We start from the raw sequence: 23,937 nt of genomic DNA, 5'->3' as shown, positions 1-23,937 counted from the left end.
GACCATGCCAACTTTGATATATATACACCACCACTCAACAGTTCAGGATCATTTTTCCCCTTTTTGAAAGAAAAACTCATTTTCATGCAATTCACAAACAATATTGTCCATTTTACCGTGAGTTTAAATGTATCAGATGATTTTTAAAGAATAAAAATGTTTGTATTAAAGCCTATTTTTGTATAAAGGCTTATTTTTCCTATAGTCCTTTTATTAGCAATTCTCAGTCCTCTGCCTTATTGTCCTAATATGGCTGGCAATCCAAGTTAAGGATGTTATGGGGCTAATTTGATGTTAGGACACCCTAGCTTGATTGTGATGCACAGCTGAAAAATGTTACACTAATAAGTGAGCATAAAAGGGAGCAAAGATTCTATGTTAGTTTTGTATCTGAAATGTCAGCAGTTGTCGGCTTGCTTACAGGTTCAAAATGGCTAGAAAAAAAACTACTTTCTTCAGAGACCAATCCTTAACATATCCTTCCTTAACATAGTTGTATGATATTGCCAAGAAACTAAAAATATCTTACCATGCTGTTACCTACTCTCTTCGAAGATTGACACAAACTGGCCCTAACAAAGACAGGACAAGGAGTGGGAGGCCCCGATGCACAACTGTGCAAGAAGATAAATATCTTAGGGTGTGCTATTTGAAAGTAAGACACCTAACAGGCTGTCAACTGACAGCGGCACCAACGGTCAAGAGGCGACATACCTCACACTGAAAAGACTGCAATGGGCCAAAGAGACAAGACATTAGTGACTGGAAGGTTGGAAGAAGGTGTTGTGGACAAAAGAGTACAAGTTTTAGGTCTTTGGATCAAACAGAAGAACATTTGTGAGGTGCAGGACCAATGAAAAGATGCATGACCAATGCTTAATCTGGGGATGCTTTGGAGGTGGTAAAATGGGAGATTTATACAGAGTTGAGGGAATCTCGGATTTTAAAGACAGAAGGCTACCACAATATTTTGCAATGCCATGCCATACCCTGTGGAAAGCGCTTATTTGGGGCCAATTTTATCTTTTGCAAGCAACTGTATTTAGGGTTTAATTTTTTTTAAGAAGTTTACTTTTTGTTATTCTTTATATACATGCAAATGTCTTGCTGTTATTTTAGTTTTCAAAAGCAATTTTGAAAGCAATCTTTCTTGCTCGATGTTGTACAGGCAGTGTGAGGTTTGTGGATGGTGGCAGCCGCTGTGCCGGGAGAGTGGAGGTTCTTCATAGAGGACAGTGGGGAACAGTGTGTGGTAATAACTGGAATATGAGAGATGCTGCAGTGGTGTGTAGAGAGCTGGGCTGTGGAGAGGCTGTAGATGCAGTGAGTAAAGCTCATTTTGGATCAGGATCAGGACCAATCTGGATGGATAATGTACACTGCAGTGGCTCTGAGTCTACACTGATAAACTGTAAATCAGCAGGATGGGGTAAACATAACTGTGATCATTCTAAATATGCTGGAGTCATCTGTTCAGGTACATTGTACAACTAAACAAGTTTATGTTTCCTTTTGTTAACTAGAAACCTAAAACTGTTCATATTATGTCTGTAAAGGTATAACAAAGTCTTGTAAGTGGTAGAAAAGCACCCGATTTGGAGGCTTGCCCTCTTTCTCCCCTTCCCTAAAATAAAGCACAATAGCTCACTGACTACATTTTAAGCAACTTTACTATCAAGCAGTTACAATACTGTTGTTCTTTTTAGCTCAAATGAGTGAAAACATGTCACAGCTAGGGTTGCAACGGTATGAGATTTTCACGGTATGATAACCGTCTTAGAAAATACCGCGGTATCACGGTTATCACGGTATCACAGTTTGTTACATATATTATTAAACTTACAACAAAGGTTTTTTGTTCAATTAACTATTTATTGTAGAAACCTGGAACAATTATAATTTTAATGTCTCCTTAAAAAAAATAAGCTGTACACCATCAGGTGAAGGAAACCAGGTTTTTCCACTACTCATAAGGGCATTAAGAGTGTATATATATATAAAAAATATATATATATATATATATATACACACATTACATGTCCTCTAAGAAGTAAAGATCCTGTATTTAAAATATTCAGTACAATTATTTAAGTTTAAATTATTTAATATCTGATAAACAGAGCCTGGGTCAGTGTCTGATCAACAACTATTGTAAACGTCCGTTTTACTGCCAAATTGGTATATAACCAGATACTGCAGAAAAAGGGGATCTATTTCTGACATGATCCTCACAATATAGATTTCTATTTTAAGGCTTTCACACCAAGTCTGGTTTTAACATTTGAAAAACAGGCACGTCAGAATTTGAAAATGAACGCATGTAAATGAATGGCGTCTTTCACATCCAGTCCGGCCAGGACCTTTACACGGACACGTGAATCCATCATAGCACGCACTTCACGCCTGTATCTGCGTGCCCAAATTTCGGATAACTCAGCGCTTTGCCGGGCGCTTACCGCATGGGTTGTGCACGACTACAAAGAGATTTTATTTATGTTCAGATTAAAATTATAAACTAAACACATACTTTGCGCTGCACAGCGGGGTGGTGTTCTCGGTGATGGGAGAACAGGTTTGACGTATGTCCACCTTTAGCTGTGACTTTACGGCCACATTGATTACAAATCGGATAACCATCCTCGGGTGCGTTCGGCGGGTATCCGAAATAGTCCGACACTGCTGATTTTAGTTTAGCCTTTTTTTAGGCGGACGGAGATTTGTTTAGTTTGATGCACTTTCTGCCGTTCTCACCGCTGTGTGCTGAGAAGCTGAAGCGGAGCAGAGTTGCGCATGCGCGGGTGAGTTTCTCCGCTGGCTTGCGTTTTACCGGTAATAAGCAAACTCACACGGTATGATAACCGCGCATTTTAATACCATGGTATGCAGTGAAACCGGTTACCGCTGCAACCCTAGTCACAGCCTCCATGTGAAGGAGAGATTCTAAACTTTTGTCCACTAGATTTATCCCCTAGATGTTCCAAGGGTGGATTTTGGATTTTGTGTTAAAGCATCCATTTAGTTTTTTTTTATACAGTCATGTCAGTGGCTAGAGATTTTGTTGCTGACTCTTGTGAATGTGGAGTTATTTGTTTTCCTATGTAGAGGATTAGTTTATTGCATTCAGATCTTCAACTTACACCAATCACATAATCCAGTATCCCATTATAGGTTCACTAACAAGTTACTTCATTTCAAAATTCACAACATTGTAAATGTTGTAAAACATTATTGTTTGATGCTGAATATTTTCAATAACCCTGACAGAAAAAGAGTCTGAGTCTCAGTGTAGTCCCCAAACTATACTGCCCATTTTCAAACAGTGATGTCTTGGCAAACACGAACTGAATCTGGTAATGATTTTTAGGCAATCTGAAGAACTGTGTGTAAGGAGACTGATAGCCTTCATTTAGTCAGTTATCAAATTTTTCATTAAAACATTTTAAGATCTTTTTATTTTGGAGCACTTACTCATCACATATCTTTAAATTTAGCCTTATGTTTACAATTTTAAGGAGTCCGGCTGGTTGGTGGTTCTCGCTGTTCTGGGAGAGTGGAGGTTCTTCATGGAGAGAGCTGGGTCACAGTGTGTGATGCTGACTTTAACCAGCAGGATGCAGAGGTTGTGTGTCGAGAGCTGGGCTGTGGTTCTCCTGTGGAGGTTCTGGAAGCAGCTGCTTTTGGTAGAGGGGAGGGTCAGGTGTGGTCAGAGGAGCTTCAGTGCAGAGGAAACGAATCTCAGATTCACTTCTGTCCAACATCATCTTCACTCAAACACAACTGCTCCCATGATAATGATGTGGGACTGGTGTGTGCTGGTAAGTGCTGTTATTTAAAAATGTTTCCTATTTTTACTCTTACTTGTTCATAAGTTGGTTAATTTCTCCTATTTTCTCTTACACAGACAGTGTGAGGTTGGTGGATGGTGGGAGTCGCTGTGCTGGAAGAATAGAAGTTTTTCACAGAGGACAGTGGGGAACAGTTTGTACTGTTGGTGTGAATTTAATGGGGTTTTATTTTGTGTGTAAAGAGTTGGGCTGTGGAGAGCCAATTAGAACTTTTGCAGTTTTACCAGGATCTGGACCGATCTGGATAAGTCATCTAAAGTGTAGTGGATCAGAGTCTACACTGAAACACTGTGGATCATTAGGATGGGGTGAAAACAGCTGTAATCATAATATGGATCTTGAGATTAACTGTTCAGGTATGTTTTAGTCTGACCTATATTGTAGAATGTACATATAACGTATTGCATTTGGGAACTTTCTGAGAAGGTTTAATTTTGTTTTGAGAAGGATTTATATTTGTGTATTGCTTGAGTTGTCTGCTTCCTTCAACAACAGAAAAATATATAGCCCCGCCCCCAACCTTCAGAATCACTGCATGTGTAACGTAACACGCACAATGTCCCATGGACAATGAAGTCCATTTCAAGTCCTTTTCCTATGTATAATCCAAATAAACTGACCAACAGTCTCTTTTTAATCTAATCATCTATCTGACACATAAACTGTTAATCTTAACATTGACTTATGAATTAACTAAATTATTAATGTAGTTTTAACCATTCTTTTAAATCATGTGTTCTAAATAAATTCCCTTTCTAACAAATAAATTCTCAACAAGTGTTTAATGCATGCGACAGTAAGGGATTATTGCTGTTTCATTTTATGATAAAAAAGGCCTGGTATACTGATTTATCAGACCACAATATTTGTTTCCAAAATTATAACCTGAAGGGATCAAATATATTAGTCCTTTCCACTTCCGAACAACTTCTCAAACACTGTATGTGCCAAAACAAAATCAGGAGGGAGACAAGAATTCGTCTTCTTTCACTTTCACTTTTCAGAGCAGTTACAGAACATAAACTTCAGTTGGTCTAAGTGTGTGGCTGTTAATATTAACATTAACATAATGCTAAGCACTAGGGGCTAATCGCTAACAGCCACCTTCTAAACAACATTGTTTGCATAAATTCACAACAACAAACTTTCAACCCTAGCTTAATAACATCTAGTAAATGTCATTCAGGAACATATTTCAAAGAATTACTCACTAAACTGGTATTCATGCTCACAAAACCACACCACTCTGACTAGGACACAGGGAACAGTGCAACTCTCATTTGGGTCCTGAATATATATATATATATATGCATCTTTTTCTCAATGTCTGACATCAAATTTTAGGTAAATTAGGATTACCATTTTTTTTGTATTTATAAATACCAGAATAATGATAGAGAGAGCTAATTTTAAAGACATTTTTATTACTTTCTCCAAAGTCAAAAGTTTACACACATTTCATTAGTATTTGGTACCATTGCCTTTAAACTGTATGACTTGGGGCAAACATTTTGGATATCCTTCCACAAGCTTCTCAGCTGCCTTTTCAGCTTTGCCCATACATTTTCAGTAGTTTTAAGATCAGAGCTTTGTGATGGCCACTCCAAAACATTGACTTTGTTATCCTTAAGCTAGGGTTGCAGCGGTAACCGGTTTCACTGCATACCATGGTATTAAAATGCGCGGTTATCATACCGTGTGAGTTTGCTTATTACCGGTAAAACGCAAGCCAGCGGAGAAACTCACCCGCGCATGCGCAACTCTGATCCGCTTCAGCTTCTCAGCACACAGCGGTGAGAACGGCAGAAAGTGCATCAAACTAAACAAATCTCCGTCCGCCTAAAAAAAGGCTAAACTAAAATCAGCAGTGTCGGACTATTTCGGATACCCGCCGAACGCACCCGAGGATGGTTATCCGATTTGTAATCAATGTGGCCGTAAAGTCACAGCTAAAGGTGGACATACGTCAAACCTGTTCTCCCATCACCGAGAACACCACCCCGCTGTGCAGCGCAAAGTATGTGTTTAGTTTATAATTTTAATCTGAACATAAATAAAACCTCTTTGTAGTCGTGCACAACCCATGCGGTAAGCGCCCGGCAAAGCGCTGAGTTATCCGAAATTTGGGCACGCAGGTACAGGCGTGAAGTGCGTGCTATGATGGATTCAAGTGTCCGTGTAAAGGTCCTGGCCGGACTGGATGTGAAAGACGCCATTCATTTACATGCGTTCATTTTCAAATTCTGACGTGCCTGTTTTTCAAATGTTAAAACCAGACTTGGTGTGAAAGCCTTAAAATAGAAATCTATATTGTGAGGATCATGTCAGAAATAGATCCCCTTTTTCTGCAGTATCTGGTTATATACCAATTTGGCAGTAAAACGGACGTTTACAATAGTTGTTGATCAGACACTGACCCAGGCTCTGTTTATCAGATATTAAATAATTTAAACTTAAATAATTGTACTGAATATTTTAAATACAGGATCTTTACTTCTTAGAGGACATGTAATGTGTGTATATATATATATATATATATATATATATATATATATATATATATATATATATTTATTTTTTTTTTTATATATATATATACACTCTTAATGCCCTTATGAGTAGTGGAAAAACCTGGTTTCCTTCACCTGATGGTGTACAGCTTATTTTTTTTAAGGAGACATTGAAATTATAATTGTTCCAGGTTTCTACAATAAATAGTTAATTGAACAAAAAACCTTTGTTGTAAGTTTAATAATATATGTAACAAACTGTGATACCGTGATAACCGTGATACCGCGGTATTTTCTAAGACGGTTATCATACCGTGAAAATCTCATACCGTTGCAACCCTAGTTGCAACCCTAGCCTTAAGCTATTTCGTAACCAGTTTGGCAGTCTGCTTGGGGTCATTGTTTATTTGGAAGACTCATTTGCACCCAAGCTTTAACTTTCTGGCTGATGTCTTGAGATGTTGCTTCAGTATTGCCACAGTGTTCTTTCCTCGTGATGCCATTTTTTTATGAAGTGCCCTTCTGCAGCAAAACAACCCCACAACATGATGTTGCCAGCCACATGTTTCACAGTTTTGATAATATTCTAAGGTTTGCAAGCTTTTCCCCCTTTCCTCCAACTGTAAAAATAGTCATTATGGCCAAACAGTTCAATTATAGTTTCGTCAGATCACAGGAAATGTCTTCAAAAATTTAACTCTTTGTTCCTGTGTACATTTGCAAATATCAATCTGTTTTTTTATGTTTCTTTTGGAGTAATGGCTTCTTCGTGGCTGAGTGGCCTTTCAACCCATGTCACAGAAACTGTCTCCTATCTATGATGGCTGGACATTCCCAACTTGTTTGTACTAGCCTAATTGTTTATACAGATGAACAAGGCACCTTCAGGCATCTCAGGAAAGTAATAAAAATGTCTATGTGTACTGTATATATATTAAGGGTGTATGAACTATCACGGTATGGCAGTCACGGTTTGGTTAATATAAACGCACACAGAATACACAGTACACATGCTGGAGTACATAAGCAGAGAGTGCACGCAGAAACGCAGATGATTCAAACTGTCCACACAATGTTACTGCGCTGCCATAGGAAACTAATGGTCGCCTGTTGCTTAAAGAACTCAAGCCGTCTGTCTGTCTGTTTCTCTTTCTTTCGCTCACGCCATATGTCTGTCTCTCTCTCTGAGATGTTGTAATACAGTACAAAATTATCAAGTGTGTCAGACCTGAACCACTCTACACTTATATTGCTGTCTACAATAATGCAAAAAAAAAAATAAATCATGATTTTTAATTCATTTTTATGTGATTCACACCACTAATATGTTTTAATTTCAACAATCTAATGCTGATATTTCTCAAAAGGAACACTGAAATTCATCCAGTAATGCTTAGGAAAAAAAAAAATTGTTTAAGCCAGGGGTGTCCAAACTACGGCTCGCGGGCTATTTGCGGCCCGTTTCCCTTTTTGGAGCGACCCGCGAGGTATTTTTGAAATAGAATGAAAGTTGGCCCGCTGTTAAGTGGAGTTATGTATCCATAACTAAGTTTTGGGAGTTTGATCCACGCCCTCACTCCTCCCACTTCCTTCCCTATTTAAATCGTCACTTCCTCTCTACATGCTCGTTGAACAACCTCGCAGTTGAAAGACACTGCAATTGAACAGCCTCGCCTGCGGCGTTAACTCCCGCTCCTTACCTGGTTCACGATGGTACTCCACCTCTATGTTTTCCGCAGCTGGCGTCCGACCTCGCACGACCGACTGTTCTCGTCCACACCTACTACTCCACCGCCACTGCTGCCTTCCTTGATTACGGTGCGTCTTTCCCCAACCGCTGCGGCTGGTGTCTGCTCTCCTGGCTCCTCGGCCCGCCCTGGCTCCTCAGCCCGGTTTGGCAGCTACCGAAAGGTTCCCTCCGGACTTCTTTCTCTCTCTCTCTCTCACCTCTGCCACTCCCCGCACCGGCGCCCACGCCGTTACTGCTGCCACTCCATCTACCCACTCCAGATTCCCCCTCTTCTTCCCACTCCATCGCCCTCCATCATCCCACTTCATCTCCCCCCGCCCCCCCCCCCTCCTGCTACGCGACGTGCGTCGGTAGCTGCTTTTTGGGGCTTTTAAACTACACGTACACCATGTGCATCATTCCACAAAGTCGTTCAACACCATCTTTCCACTTCAACTGCTTTCTGACTCCTAGGATCTCACCCTCTATGCCGGTATTTCAGTACACTCCCATAGTTGAATAGGCTGGCAGCACCTTGAAACACCTTAATGAATTAATTCCCTACCTTTCTTTCCTTTGAACTCCACACTGCTTTCCTTATGCATCTCCTCTGGCTTTCTCAAAGACTTCAAGGTTGCACTTCCAACACTCCCAAGCCTTTCACAGTCAGGCCTCTTCTTAAATCCTTGCAGCAGTCGAAAGTTCTGATTTAACTTTTGTAATATTACATGTGGAGTTCCTCAGGGTTCTGTACTTGGTCCAAAGTTATTTATTTTATATGTAAATGACTTGGTAAATGTGTCAAGATTTGTTAAATGTATTATATTTGCAGATGACACCACTTTTTTTGTTTGGGTAAAGATATAGAACGAATGTTGGATATTAAACAGATAGAATTTGTGAAAATACAAACTTGGTTTCAACTTAATAAATTATCATTAAATTTGGATAAAGCAAACTATATGATATTCAGTAATAGAAAGAAAACTATTGAAATTCCATTTAGAGTTGATGGTGTTGAGATTTGATATATTTTATATATATATATATATATAATCAGTTTTAATATAGTTACATTACAAACAGATCACAGGACATCCAGACTTGCTGATGGTCCTCATGTCTGCTCTGGAAGAGTGGAGGTTCTTCATGGCGAGACCTGGTTTACAGTGTGTGATGCCCACCTTGACCAGCAGGATGCAGAGGTTGTGTGTCGAGAGCTGGGCTGTGGTTCTCCTGTGGAGGTTCTGGGAGCAGCTGATTTTGGTAAAGGGGAGGGTCAGGTGTGGTCAGAGGAGCTTCAGTGTAAAGGAGATGAATCTGAGATTACTCTCTGTCCGATAACATCTTCACACAAATACAACTGCTCCCATGATAACGATGTAGGACTTATATGTTCAGGTACAGTATAATATGTGATATGTTCTTACAATTCCCTTATATAATATACAGAAGAAAACTGCTCTTTTACGAGTCTCTTGGTTGTAAATTCAGGTCACACTCTGGCTCGGCTGATGGACGGCTCAGACTCCTGTTCTGGTCGAGTGGAGCTCCAGTACCTCAGTGAGTGGGGTACAGTTTGTGATGTAAGCTGGGATATGAGAGCTGCCAGTGTCCTCTGTGCTCAGCTGAAGTGTGGGAGTGCTGTGGCTGTGTTGGGGTCAGACTGGTTTGGGGAGGGGAGTGGTCGGATCTGGGCTGATGTGTTTGATTGTCGGGGGAACGAAACACACCTGTCAAAATGTCCCATTTCATCATGGAGTCGAACTGCATGCTCTCATAAACAGGATGTTGGAGTTATCTGCAGTGGTGAGCTTTTTGTAACTTCTAAATTAATTTTCATTCTAAATCAGTTTTGAACACGTGTATACATCTGTTCAACATTGTATTGTGTGTGAAGGCATTCCATAGACAATTTTGAATTCTGAAAAAGGACTTGTGCAATGTGAGTAATATTTCACCATGTTCTGAACTCAGCTCTAAAAAATAGCTCAGCTAATTCAGCAGTAACTGTAAATAACAATTTGTTTAGATAATACATCTGCATCATATCAAGGGCTGTATAAACACAAGAATCTAAAATATATTTGCGGTACTTTCAGGTTCTTCTCTGGCGTTTCATGAGGGAGGAGTGCGGTTGTCTGGAGGGATGGAGTGTGAGGGGGAGGTGGAGGTGTTCTTCAGGCAGGACTGGAGGAGAGTTCTGCTGGACTCCTGGAGTGAGTCTGAGGCCTCTGTGGTCTGCAGACAGCTGGGCTGTGGTTCTGTACTCAACATCTCCAGCTCCTCTTCATCCAGTCCTGAACACAGCTACATGTGTGTGACTGGTTTCAACTGCTCTGGGAGTGAAGCTCATCTGAGGAACTGCAGCAGCTCAAAAGCAGTTAACTGCAGCTCCACAGAACAGCTCTACATCACCTGCTCTGGTACATAAACTAGAATTATTTGTAATTATTGTTGGGGGGGGGGGATGTTTGTTTTTATCATGAGGGTTTAAATTATTATGAATTTGAAATGAACTAGTCATAATGTTATTAGGGGTGAACATCAAATCATATTTTGAACTGTTTCTCTTTAGGCCACAGCTCCATCAGGCTGGTTGGTTCTGGGGGAGACTGTGCAGGAAGGCTGGAGGTTTTCCACAGTGGATCATGGGGGACAGTGAGTGATGAATTGTGGGATATTGAGGATGCGCAGGTGGTCTGCAGAGAGCTGCAGTGTGGAGTGGCCCTCAGTGATCTGGTACCAGTACCAGCCCGGTTTGGATCTGGAACTGGACCCATATGGCTGAATGAGGTGGAGTGTGAGGGGAACGAGGCGTCTCTGTGGAACTGCAGTTATCAGCTGTGTGGAGAGGATGAATGTGGACACAAGGATGATGTAGGAGTCGTCTGCTCAGGTACAGTGTGCTGACTGACAGGTGGAGTGTTAAAATGTAAGAACACCAGCAGACCTCTAATACTTCTCTTTACTAAAAGTGAGACTTAGTCCAGTGTTAAGCTGATTTAAAGGTGTTGCCATGTGGGTCAGCCAGACCTTTTCCTTCACCAGTTTCCAAGAGTCTTTTAAAAGTGTAGGAATGGCAAAAATAAACAGAAAATATAATGGAGGTGATTTTGACCGTTAGTGTATATCAAGTTTGTGTTAAAACCCTACATGGAAATACGTGAATATAAATATTATTTATTAATTGCATTGCTTTTAATTAACAGAACAATAATAAACACCTACAAGTACAGGAGTTGTGTATTCTCTATGCCAAAAAAGCATATAATTTTTAGCCATAATGACTTAGTAGGGCAGGGTAACATTTAAAAAAAATACTTTTTTCTAAATTGCAACTAAATAATACAAAAAGCAATAATTACTCTTACACAACAGATTTATTTAACAGCCAATGTGAGTAATCTTATCTCGTAGTGTCACCACGAGAAACTCCATCTTTTTGGATGTTGTTGGAATAAGCAAATAATGAGCATGTTTGTTTGTGCTGCTTTATAAATACAAAAACAGCAGCATTATTTTAACTCCTTACACTACAAATATTTTCCCTATGGATACTACTGGATGCAGTTAATTTTTAAGAGTTCCTTTTAAAAAAATATCAGCATTACATTGCCAAAATTAAATTGTTGTTTAATCCTTTAAAAATTAATTAAAATCATGATATTAATATTGTAGTGTGGTTTAGGTCTGGCAGATCTTTTTTTACTGTATTATAATTTCTCAGGGTAGAGAGTAAGCTAGAAATTTTAGCATAGCTGCAGTGTGTGGACAATTTGAATGATCTGTGTTTCCGCTCTCTTCGTGTGCGCTGTTGTGGTTTTATGCAAAATATCAAAAATAGGCACAGATCTTTTTTCCTTTCGGTACTCGGTAGCACCAAGACATTTTTAACATAAGCATTAGACATTTAACACATTAGACATTTAACATAAAGCATTTTTCTTCCACCAGAGTATAAAGAGATCAGACTGACTGAGGGCTGTGAGGGGAATCTGGAGGTGTTCTATAATGGAACCTGGGGGAATGTGTGTGGAAATGGGTTGGATGTAGAGACAGCGAGTCTGATCTGTCGAGAGCTGAACTGTGGAAGAACTGGGAGTGAAAGAGCTACCAAAGCAAGAGTGAAATCAGCTCCTAACTGGCTGGATAATGTGAAATGTAGGAAACATGACTCCACTCTGTTTCACTGTCCTTCTTCCTCCTGGAGTCAGAACAAATGTGATAACAACAATGAGGTGACTCACATTACCTGCTCAGGTAGGCAGTTTCTCTTTCTAGTAGATGAGCATGAGGAAAACACTTTTCCATGGAAGGTTGACATTAAGAGCCTGTTTACACCTGGCATTAAAATTTGTTTTGGTTAGCAGATCACCCTCAGTTTCCCTCTCTCTTCCTGTGTGAGTGTATGTGCACATGTGCTTGCAGTAGAACACTACAGTGTCTCTAGATAATCTAGATCCAGAAACACACAGCATGTTTATGCTAGGTGTAAACAGAGTTAGTTCTAAACCCCTAATATCTAGCAGTATGTGTATTAAAAGTTACATTAGTAGTATTTATATTCTGTGTCTGAATTCCTAGGAGAGATGAAACAGCTTGCACTGGAAAACCTTCAGAAATTCTCCTTATTTCCAAACCAGCGCCAGTGCTCAAGTACGTATATTTGACTACCAATTTATTCTAGTATAAATGTTATTCAAATGTGTTCCTGCACTCATATGCTCTTAATAGTATCAGGTTATTCTTATCTAAACATAAAAGTATATCAGTTGTTTTTAGATTTGAGTACAAAACCTAACAAAAAAAAACACTAATGCCATTTACTGAAGTTTTATTAGGATGACACTAATATTATTTTCCGGTCTGTTCATGTGTAATGTGTGTTTGATGTAGAGCACCTGCCTCTTAGGCTGAGAGGAGGAGGGGGAAGCTGTTCTGGAATGCTGGAGGTGTATCATAATGCTGAGTGGGGGTCTGTATGTGGTGATCTGTGGGATATAAAAAATGCTCAGGTGGTCTGCAGGCAGCTGGGTTGTGGGCCGGCGCTGAGTGCTAATAGAAGTGCTGCTGATGGTTCTGGTGGAGGAACTATCTGGATGAACAGAGTGAAGTGTAGAGGGAATGAGATTCACCTGTGGGACTGTCCTCATTCCCTGAAGATCCACACTGACTGCTCCCACAGTGCTGGAGTCACCTGTGGAGGTGTGAGAAGGGTTTATTAGTATTAGTAGAGTATTAACTTTAGTTATGTTCATCAGTGTACTGTGTACTTCAGTCAGGTTTCATATTATTGTGATCATCTGACCTGTAATAGGGAGAATAGCATATATACTATGGCTGTTTTAGGTACATAACACTTTAGGTACATGCTTTCTATGTAACATTGGTAGGCAATACAGCCATATTTGTGTAAATTCCTCTAATATTACCATATCAGCCACATACTTATTTTATTTCAAAAACAGTTCTGTATATCTTAGCTTGTCCAGAATTGCTGGTGTAAGGTATATGCATTTAGGTGGCTTAAAGTTTGCAGTACACTTTACAATTGTAGGGGAATCAATGAATACCACTTTTTAAAAAAATGCTGTTATAATCTATCTTTCTCTCTTCTTACCTCTTTTTTTTTATCATTTTAACATTTCAGACATATTTGTGACTTTAACCTTGACATCTGAAACAACTACAACTTACACCACAGGTTCTCTTTTAATAAGTTCCTTTTTACAGTTTTTAAAAATCTAAATAACATTATGCACTGTTCAACTGGGTTTTTATTCTGTGTTTTCAGTACCAGTACAGCTAACAGAGAGGCAGACAATCCCTCCTTCAAAAAATCCTTCATCAAATTTTCCATACATCTATCCAGTGTCTCTCCTGGTTCTGGGATCTGTGCTCTTCCTGGCCTTAGTGCTTCTGGTTGTGCTGTTTTATCAGAACAGAGTGCTCAGGAGAGGTAGGGAGATTCAGAGATCATCTACAATCCACTTTCTGTACTTTCTCTAATCATCATTAGTCCTTCAATCTGTCTTCAGTCTTCTCTTCTACTGAACTGACTCCATGTTTCTCTCTCTCTCTCTCTTACAGTGATCTCTAAGAGGAGTAGGAAGACTCTGCCTGAGGCAGTCTATGAAGAGATTGACCATAAACGTGTTCATAAAAAATATAATAAAAAGGGTAAATTATATGTTGTGTTCAAATAAAGGCCATCTATAGTAGCAATTCTTAGTATTTAAATTGCTATAAATCTTAAACCCATTCTTTCTTTACTCTATACTCTGCTTCTTGCATAATTTTGGTAGAACTAAATATTGGTTTAGCCTGTCCAGAGATTCTTGTTAGAGACCTGGGTAGACTTTATTTTAGATATTTGACATTCCCTAGTCTAATCTGGCCTTTTTGTCCACATCTGGAAAAAATACATCTTATCAGTGAATTGTCAATTACTTTTGAGCCTGGGTAAATGGAAAAACTGTAAATTATGTAAACTTTATAATTAAAAAACTACTGCTACTCCACCTACTGCTATATATTTATTGTGAACAGTTGTCATTCAGTTTAGTGTCATGAAAATTAAAACCAATCAAAAGAAAATCACTTTTACTATGATTTTTATGATTATGGGAAATGCAGTTTTTGTTGTGGATTTTTTTGTCAATATGTTTGTGTGTATAATAGGCCAACAGTCAGTGTTGGAATTAACATAACGCAATGTAACGCTTATTTAATAAATACATGATTTTGCTGTAGATTTTGGAGGAATAATAAAACTTGTTTGGCATTTTGACTGTTCTGTCCCCCTCTAACAGAAAGGATGCTCTCTGAAGATCAGCATTCAGGATATGAGGATGTGGATGAGGAGCTTCTTTCAGGTAAGCTTGCATATACCGTATGTGAAAAATAATAGATTTTTGCTTTTAAGTACTTGTAGGTTTAAATGAAGAAATCCTTCTTTAGCTTCTGTAACATTAATATTCATATTCTTGTTACACATTCACCCAGTGCAGGTTTAATTATCCAAAAGCCAAACAAATCCTAACAAGCAGTGTGAATTTTTAATTATTAACTCTGTTGCTCTTTATTCTATCAATATTTAGTGCAATGGTGTTCCTTACCTCTAACAGGTAGTGGTTAAAAACTCATTTTTTGAACAACTTTTTTTTGAACAACTTTTTTTTCAAACTACTTTTGAAAGACCAACATATAAAACACAATAGTTTTACATGACATTTAAATTTTGTTTTAGTTTTGTTTTTGCAGGGGGTGGTTGCAAATATGTGAGATAGAAACCATTTTCATATTATTTGTTGATTACACGAATTAAGTCAAGCAGCAAAAGAAATACTTTTAACAATTTTTCCTAGGTTTTCGAATTTTAAAATGGGTCAATTTGACCTGTAACATAACGGGACAGTTAAATATGAACAGCAGAGAATATTTATGTTGAACACAATAAATAAAAACAAAAAAGCATTGCTGAGCCACCAGATTGTCTACCTATCAACCTTTTTATGTTAAAATATATTATATAAAACTCTGGTGGGAAATGTAGTTCTGCACGTAAATACCACACACAGCCATCTTTTATTTGAATTAATTCTCATATGAATGTATTTAAAACAAGAAAAGTAATGCTGCAATACATTTTTGCAGAAAATGATGTGAAGATCTATGATGATATTATATCTGCTGGAGAGAACCCAGACATTACAAAAGGTTTGGATGTTTTAAAATGTATTTTTTTTGTGGACACATGAGGAACATGCTCTTTTTTGTTGCTATCAAAAAAAAACTATCTATATATGTCTGTGCAGCGTTCCCTTCAGAAAACTATGATGATGTCCTCACTTCTGGGCTGGGGTTATGTGTAGCAGAGGGTGAAGGTGAGTTTACAGAGACTGTTTTCAGGTATTGTTTATTGTTAATTGAACTCGTATTTGTGACATACACAGTGGATTACAGTTTAATACTGATCCTAAAAATGTTCAGTAATTTTAGTAATTGCTGTATTACAAGATGACATTTTTCTGATGAAACAACATTAAATGGAATGACAAACTGAGACTTCTAGCATTGATACTTGCTTCAAATATAATTTCTAGACTTTAAATGTTGTTTTCCTTTTGTTATGTACAGACTATGATGATGTGGTGGAGGTGCTAGATGTGTCTGATAAAGATGAATAGACCAACTGACAGAGATCGACCAGTCTCTTTACTTAGAAAATCACTTATGATCCATCTGAAACAAAACTATGAATTCAAAACATGCAATTTCTTTTTTATATATGCTTTTGTACTATTTTGCTGTGTTTCTGTTATTTTAATGGAAAAGAAAGTATTAATAATTAAGTTCCTCAGTATTATTATGTAATCCTTAGTATTATGTATTATGTCTGAATGCCTTTATTTTCTAAACTGACATTGCCAGATTTACATTTATTTTTTTTGTCCTGAACATGACTGTTAATATTTTGTTAAACAACAATGAATGCAGGTACAAAATATGAAATTTATCAAAACATTTATCCTTGATGTGGTTGCATTTATGTTTTAAATATATTTTAATAAGAATGTAAGATTCAGTACTAACAATGATCTGTTGCAAGTATAATAATAAAGTGTAATTTTAACACCTATAAAGAATGTGTCTTCCTTTTTCATTACAGAGAGAATAAAGGTAGAGGGACCATGGGACCCATCAAAATATCTTGTGGCACGGGAAAAAATTGAATTGTTATTGACTGGAACAGGAGGTTTAAGTCAGGTGATGCGGGAGCAGGACTACATATACATGTAGAAAAATCCCGCAAATTAATAAATAGTGTAAAAAATTATATCACACAATGATTTTCATGGATAATGAACAGAAGGAAAACTAATAATCAATCAATAATTATTATAATAATAGTGCATTTATTTATTAATTTAATTGAATAATTGAAAATTAATTAAATGATATATATTTTTAAATTCCTGAAACAATCCCTTTATTCAGTGTACAGGCCTAAATCGACCTCTAAATCCACCTTTCAAAATGAACTTCATGACTCTAACAGACGTACAAGTGGCACTCAAAAAAAGCTGTAAAGAAATAAAGGAATAGATAACAAAAAACCCTCAAGATATTACTGATAAATATCAAAGTGGAGGATGGACCAACAGGCACACACACACACCGATGGGACAATTTTAGCATCTCCAATTCACCTTACAGCATGTTTGGACTGTGGTAAGAAATTGGACAGCGGTATTAAGTGCTATATTGCTGTTTTAATAAATACTTCAGTAAGTTTTAGGGCTGGACCCGAATATTCGGGTATTTGGATATTCGCTCGTTGGTTTTCGGTTTTTAATTTTGGTATTTGGATATTCGTTTTTTTCCTTTTCTTAGCTCCACCTCGCGCTAAGTCCGAGTCAAGTCTCAAGTCAAAGTATTACTCCGTGAGGCAAATAAGGGCCTGCTCTTTAAAATAATGGAAAATTAATAACAAAATAATAATAACAGAAAAATAAATATGAAATTGTAATATGAAATATGAAAACTAACCAAAGCCCAATAAAATCTAATCTAACGAATTTCAAAAGATCGAAAACGAAAAACTCAGCAGAAGAGTAGAACAATAACGTACAATATTTCTGCGTCTGGACAAGTAAGCAAAGCTATGCGCTTTTTTTAATTTTGTTCTGCTGAACCTAGTGCTGGTATCAAAGTTCTGATACTAGAGTTTAGATTATCTGCCTGAACGCGAGCACGAACCCGAGCTTGAACGCCAGCTTGACTGACCCAATGCATGAACTCGGGCCGGCCGAGAATTTCCACCGCTTTCTTTGGGCCCTGTCAAGTTCGGCGGAAGAAAATGGTCTTTGTTTTAATGTAACAAATCACACTGTGATTTTTTTGATGTTTCACCAGTTACAGCTCATCTGCGTGTTAAAGCTCAATGCATGAATTAATCGTACTCGCGGGGGATTCGTCTGTCAAGCAAGATTATGGACAGTTTTGGGGGCAGAGTTGAAGAAGTACAGCAGGTATACATCTCAGATTTGTAGTTTAATGCTCTACTAAAGTAGTGGCTTTAAAATGGGCTCATGCTCGGGTATGGTCGGGCAGACCGTGCGGGATCGGGTCGGTTCTGGCTGGATTTTTTGGGCTGCATTTGACGTAAAGTCTAGCAGCTCCTCAATCAGACAACAGTGTCTGCATATAAATCGTGTGCGTTTTCCTACAGGAAAAAACATTTAAAAGTGCAGATGAACTCATTTAAAAACACACAGTGTCTGTCTGGCTTAAAATACTTAGGTACAGCTTTTAAATTATTAAATCAACATTCGTTAAAAATATCTGTGAGAAGTTTTGTATGCTTAATGACAAATAATCTAGCTTAAAGCTAATAACATTTAATAATAACAGAAAAATAGATATGAAATAGGAAAATAAACAACTAAAATGAGCTCAAAATGCTATAAGAAATATAATCTAACGAATTCCAAAATATAAATTCGAATTTTGAACTGCAGGCAGTCAAAAAAAAAAATGAATACTACAAAAAAACACAAAATAAATAACTGATAGAACAGAATGAACAGAAAAAATAAATATGAAATTGGAAAATAACCATCTAATCTAAGCTCAAAATGCTAAAAGAAATAAAATTTAACGAATTTAAAAATATAAAATCGAAATATTGAACTGCAGCAGTACAAACGCCTAAGTACATAAACAAACAAACAAAAAAAGCCTATCACAGATAATTTTTTTGGCCCGCCCCTGCCCGAGGAAAGGGTGGGAAACCTATTTTTTTGGCCGGGGGTCCGTTGAAAATGCTGGGTTGAATTAAGGGGGCCGTGAGTTGCATTTTTTTTGTACCTTAATCCATTTTTAATCTGTCTTTTTAAAAACGAATATTCGCTGCCAATCAGTGCCGAATATCCGGAGCTCAAAAACGCTATTCTGGCCAGCCCTAGTAAATTTCAAGCACTAACTTTAATTAATTCAATTCATATTAGGACTGCTGGTGGAAGTGGCAGAAATGTGTATTTGGCACGCAGAGACAGTTAATCTTGCTCTAGGAAGAGCAGAGTGTGAGAGGCAGGCTAGTTGCTGAGGCCAATAGTTGTAGATATGTAGGTTTAACATGAGTGAGTTGCACACTGGTGAACCTCAGGTAAGCTTTTTCCGAATGGAGAGAGCTAAATGGTTGATTATAAGAATGGGATGATTTTTATCTTCCTGTGCATGTTTGTGCTTTCACTATCGTATTCATTGTTTGTAAATGTGTTTGTTTAACTGTTCTTATGGATGTGATCTGTTGCTGGATAGCTGGCTAGTGGGGATGTTTGTTTAGATAGTTGGTAAGCTCACTAATTGTTGGCTAAACATTGTAGTTTAGGTAATAGCTAGATAACTGCATTATGAGCTGCTTCATATGTTAAAGGAGCAATCAGTAGTGAATAAGAGCAAGTATGTGAAACAACAGTCCACATTTAAAACACCAGAGAGAGGTCTGTCCCACCCACCCCTCCACAGACACAATGCTCACTTGGGTTGCCAAGATGAACCTACACAAACAAGTGCAAGATGATTTAAACACATTGGCAAGTGTTATAAAGCAGCTTGTTTGAATTTTATATAACTTTGTCCTGTGAAGAAAGACACTGGTGTTAAAGTTAACAATCGCTAAATAATTACTTAATCAATATTTCAATAACAATTGCTAAATAATTTCTTAATCAATATTTAGTTAACTCATAGTCAGAATAATGTGCATTGATGCTTAGCAGTTACTTTCAAAACAGGGCCTGGCAGTAAACTTGTATAATGGAAGGTTCTTTACTGGTGAGTAAAGAGAAGTAAGAAGAAAGCTGGCCGGAGCCACAAAGCAGATAACTCCTCTATTCAATTGTCAAAGTAACTTTTAGCCCACAACTAAGGAGTAAATAACCATATTGCCATAGCAACGACACGAATTTGGGTTAAGCAATGCTATAAAAGAACATATGCTTGATACAATTTTACACAACACGACTATTGACAAAACCAGTTAGAACCAGTTCTAGTGGCCTCAGGTCGGGTGTCTTAGCACTTGTGAGGGAGTTTTTTTTTGTCTATAAATGCTGGTTTAATAATGTGTTATTTTGCTGAAGATTTAAATATCCTGTCTTTCTATATATCATATCTACTTTGGGTTTCCATCAAAAAAAATCCAGGGAGAATGCACTGTAGACGGTGCAGGGGCAGCAGATGTGGGAGATGAGGCCGTCTAACTGCCCAAACCCTGCCAACATGTCTGAGACCCCCGCTACCCGTATCGGGGACCTGCACAGCCAGCGTGTTGATCACCACATCGCCACACCCCTTTAAATATCACGAAATAAAACGTAAAGTAAAAAACTGTAAAGAAAAACACTGGGAGTTATTAACATAAGATGAATGTACAGAATCTAACTCCAAAAAAATGGCTGGATGTGTAATTTTAGATTAAAAAAAATCCCTCATCTCCCATTCAAATGGATAGAAATAGGCGGGGTTAAAAGTTGTACTAGAGCCAGCCACCAGAGGGCGTAAGAGACGTAGTAGTTTCACTTCAACTGCTGTCGTCCTGTCCATACTTATACAGTCTATGTTTTAAACTGAGAGAGGTTTGTTTTATTTGTGCATTCCATTCAGGGAGAGGATTATTTCAGTAGGGATAGAGTTTTATTTATGTTGTAAGATAAATCAATAATTAATCACACATTTGGGACCCAGGAAAGTCACAGCTCAAAACAAAAGAATTTGTCTGTAAATTTACAATAATTAGAAAAATAAATAGACAAGGAGAGAACATAATTTTTATTGGCATGGAAACCACAATAAATATAAAATATTGCACCAAAATTATAAAATTATATACATGATACGTATTGCTGGTGTAAATCTGCTGGGTTAAATCCGCTAACGCATGCGCAGAATGGTTTTGGCCTGAAACTGCTGGCTTAAATCTGCGCCTCTGCACCCTTCTCCCACTGACCGATGTGTGAATGGGAAATCTCTTAACGCCAATCATGGTGCCAGTTCAAGGATAAAGTTAGTCTTTCAGGAGAAACACCCAATCAGCTTGCTGTTTTTGCAAAACACAGAGGTGTGCTGGAGGGGGGAAGCTCCAGGCTCCCTCGCTGGTGAGAATGGGTATTTGCTCCGATCATGCGGAAGAATTATTTTAAACGGTGGGTGTGATGCGGTCTACTTTTAGAGCGGATAAATCTGATTCCAGGTTGTGAGAGCGTGCTAAGTCAGAGGGAAAGTCTTCAGATGATGTAAAAGAGTTGTTATATACGGCTTTCAGTTTTGTCAGTGTAAATTAGTTTTAAATATTTTTTCAGATACAATTCAGATACATACTGTGATTTTTAGTATAGGGTAAAAGCGTTTGTAATGCTGTAGCTAAATAATTGCAGTGTGAATTAGTATTCTATGTTGTAAAGCATAGTTTATACACATAGAGCCACTAGGGGGCGAGTTAGACTTATTGTGTCTGTGTGTGAGAGAGAGTGTATACAGTCTTTCTATCCTGCGTCTAAGCACAGCCTCGAAGTTGTACAGCAATAAAAGTGGTTCTGCTAATATTCAACATCCAGTCTCCCCTGTTTTTTATCGTACTGGACTCGCTGCTATATTGCCACCCAAACGGACAAGTAATTGGGTAAGAACTCTGACTACACAAATCACGCTTTACAGTGTATACCGTTATATATACAGTATCTAGCAAGCTAACTACAGAAGCTACACACTGTATACAGGGAAATAACTGAAATAGCTCTTGCCTTTTAAACACTTTCAGGTCACGGAGCTCTCTCCACTGTTTAAAACACCAGTGCAACATAAATCCTCGTTTTAGCGCGGACTCTTCTTTGTGTTTACTATGGGTGCTTTCACACCTGCCTCGTTTGGTCCGGACTTTCGGACTTTTCAGTTTGGTCCGAACCAAAGTAGCAGATGTGAAAGGGGCCGCGAACCACGGTCCGGACCAAAGGACCAGATTTTGGTCCGACCAGAGAGGTGGTGTCGGCCCGGATCTTCTGAACCATGGTCCGGTTCGCCTGCAGTCTCACAAGCTTGTAGTGTATACACAGTATTTACGCCGGACGATGCGGCACGTTATATTTACAGTCCGCTAACTGCCTTGTACATTGTTTACTTCCGTTCAGAGGCGGAGCTAAGACATGATGCTGACAAAGTGGGCGGGACTCGACATCATGATGCTTATAAAGTAGGCGGAGCTGGACGTCCAACTCCGCCTCCCTGCAGGCTGCAGTCAGTACCCTCTCAAAATAACCGGAAAAGCAGGAAAAATGAGCTGTGGATACAGTTGCTTCAGGACAAGCACGTTCGTTTGGTGAATTTGAACTAACATAGGGTACTGTGCGTGAAGTTGCTGCTGCTGGTATATGGAGACGAAATTAATCAGTTCATTCATTTTATCCTTATGCTGGCAAGGCTTTCCACCGAATGAACCACCTGCTAAATTGTCAACACGCCAACGTCAGACGCATGTATAATGAACAAAAAATAATTTAGCTAACTAGCTAGAAGCTGGATATTGTGGATAGCCAAGGGATAGACATAATTTAGTACAGTACTTTATGTTGGTAGTTTAAAGCAGTTTCTTAACTCTGGTCACTGCCCTAAAATTATGTTTTTTACCGGGTCCAATTGATTAGCTATTAAAAAAATTACCTGTTAAAATCCCATAGCCACCTATGGACTATAAATCAATCATAATGCATATCCAGCAGTGTATTAGCCACATCATAGCACCACTTACTTTATTAAGTGCCTTTAAAGCAAAGAAACCTCTAGAATATGCAGGACAGTGGGAATCCACCAGGCAAATCCGAACGTCCATCCAACATCGACATGAAACTTTCAGTGTCTGATTAAAAAAACCTGATTAAACTTCTGTTCTTGAGAGTGGTAATCTATAAGGGGTTGAATAATTTTGTCAATGAGGAAATCACAAAAAGGACATTTGTTGGGATATTGGAAAAATAATGTTGTAATTTAATTTGTGAAGATGCGAAAAATAAATGTTAAACTTGCTAAAATACTTTACTGCAGGGGTTGAAATATTTTGAACACTGTGTATCATGTTTGAAGCCCTAATCTGTTTTAGCCTGAACATGAGGTACATTAGGCCTCATTGATGGGATTTATGCTCGAACACTGGGATTGTCGTTTTATCTATTTAATATTATTATCTTACAGACATGACAGTAACACAGGTAACTACTGCAACTACAATAAATTAGAATACTTTTCAAACTAAAATTAAGACCCACAAACACTGTAATGTTCTTATTTTTAGAAAACAGATAAAAAAAATCAAATTCTATTTTTTTTGTATTACTTTACATTAAATGAACAAACTAAGAAGTGTGTTTGTGTGTGTGCTGGGTAGATTGTTATCAGTGTACGGATCAGCTCTCTGCAGGTGCAACATTAAAAACTGTTTTACACTGGAGTGTTTCCTGCCTCTGAACTCAGTCTCCTGCTTGTTGATGGGTTTTCAACCCCCCTCTCTCTCTCACACACACACACACACACACACACACACAGACAAAGCTCTAGAGATGGAGGTGGGGTTGGGTTAATCAGTGATGACGCTCTTTTGATAAATATGGAGAAATAAAAAATGCCTCCTCTGATTTGTCACTGAAAATGTCTGATGATTTCCTCTCCTTTTTCTAATAAGGTCATAGTGAGTGTGATTGGCGGCTGTGGGGTCTCTCTCTCTCCCTCGCGCTCTCTCTCTCTCTCTCTCTCTCTCTCTCTCAGGTTCTTCAGTCTGATTGGGGGAGTGGAGGTA

The 23,937-nt window shown here is 38.2% G+C and overlaps 1 protein-coding gene across 1 annotated transcript in view; it reads left to right on the top strand.

The window, feature by feature from the left end:
• The first annotated feature begins 7,314 nt into the window (after positions 1-7,314).
• LOC107197295 (deleted in malignant brain tumors 1 protein-like) overlaps positions 7,315-23,937 on the top strand; it is a 48,820-nt gene continuing 32,197 nt past the window's right edge. Inside the window, exons 1-15 of the mRNA XM_049474218.1 lie at positions 7,315-7,326; positions 8,095-8,266; positions 9,579-9,893; positions 10,187-10,510; positions 10,663-10,983; positions 12,042-12,347; positions 12,672-12,743; positions 12,984-13,292; positions 13,738-13,791; positions 13,882-14,046; positions 14,178-14,267; positions 14,900-14,962; positions 15,744-15,806; positions 15,905-15,973; positions 16,227-16,273. Coding sequence (XP_049330175.1) covers positions 7,315-7,326; positions 8,095-8,266; positions 9,579-9,893; positions 10,187-10,510; positions 10,663-10,983; positions 12,042-12,347; positions 12,672-12,743; positions 12,984-13,292; positions 13,738-13,791; positions 13,882-14,046; positions 14,178-14,267; positions 14,900-14,962; positions 15,744-15,806; positions 15,905-15,973; positions 16,227-16,273 — 2,382 coding nt within the window. The remainder of the gene's footprint in view (positions 7,327-8,094; positions 8,267-9,578; positions 9,894-10,186; positions 10,511-10,662; positions 10,984-12,041; positions 12,348-12,671; positions 12,744-12,983; positions 13,293-13,737; positions 13,792-13,881; positions 14,047-14,177; positions 14,268-14,899; positions 14,963-15,743; positions 15,807-15,904; positions 15,974-16,226; positions 16,274-23,937) is intronic.

Source organism: Astyanax mexicanus, chromosome 2, assembly GCF_023375975.1.
Source record: "Astyanax mexicanus isolate ESR-SI-001 chromosome 2, AstMex3_surface, whole genome shotgun sequence".
NCBI classification, from domain to species: domain Eukaryota; kingdom Metazoa; phylum Chordata; class Actinopteri; order Characiformes; family Acestrorhamphidae; genus Astyanax; species Astyanax mexicanus.
This window is presented reverse-complemented; position numbering and strand designations above follow the sequence as displayed.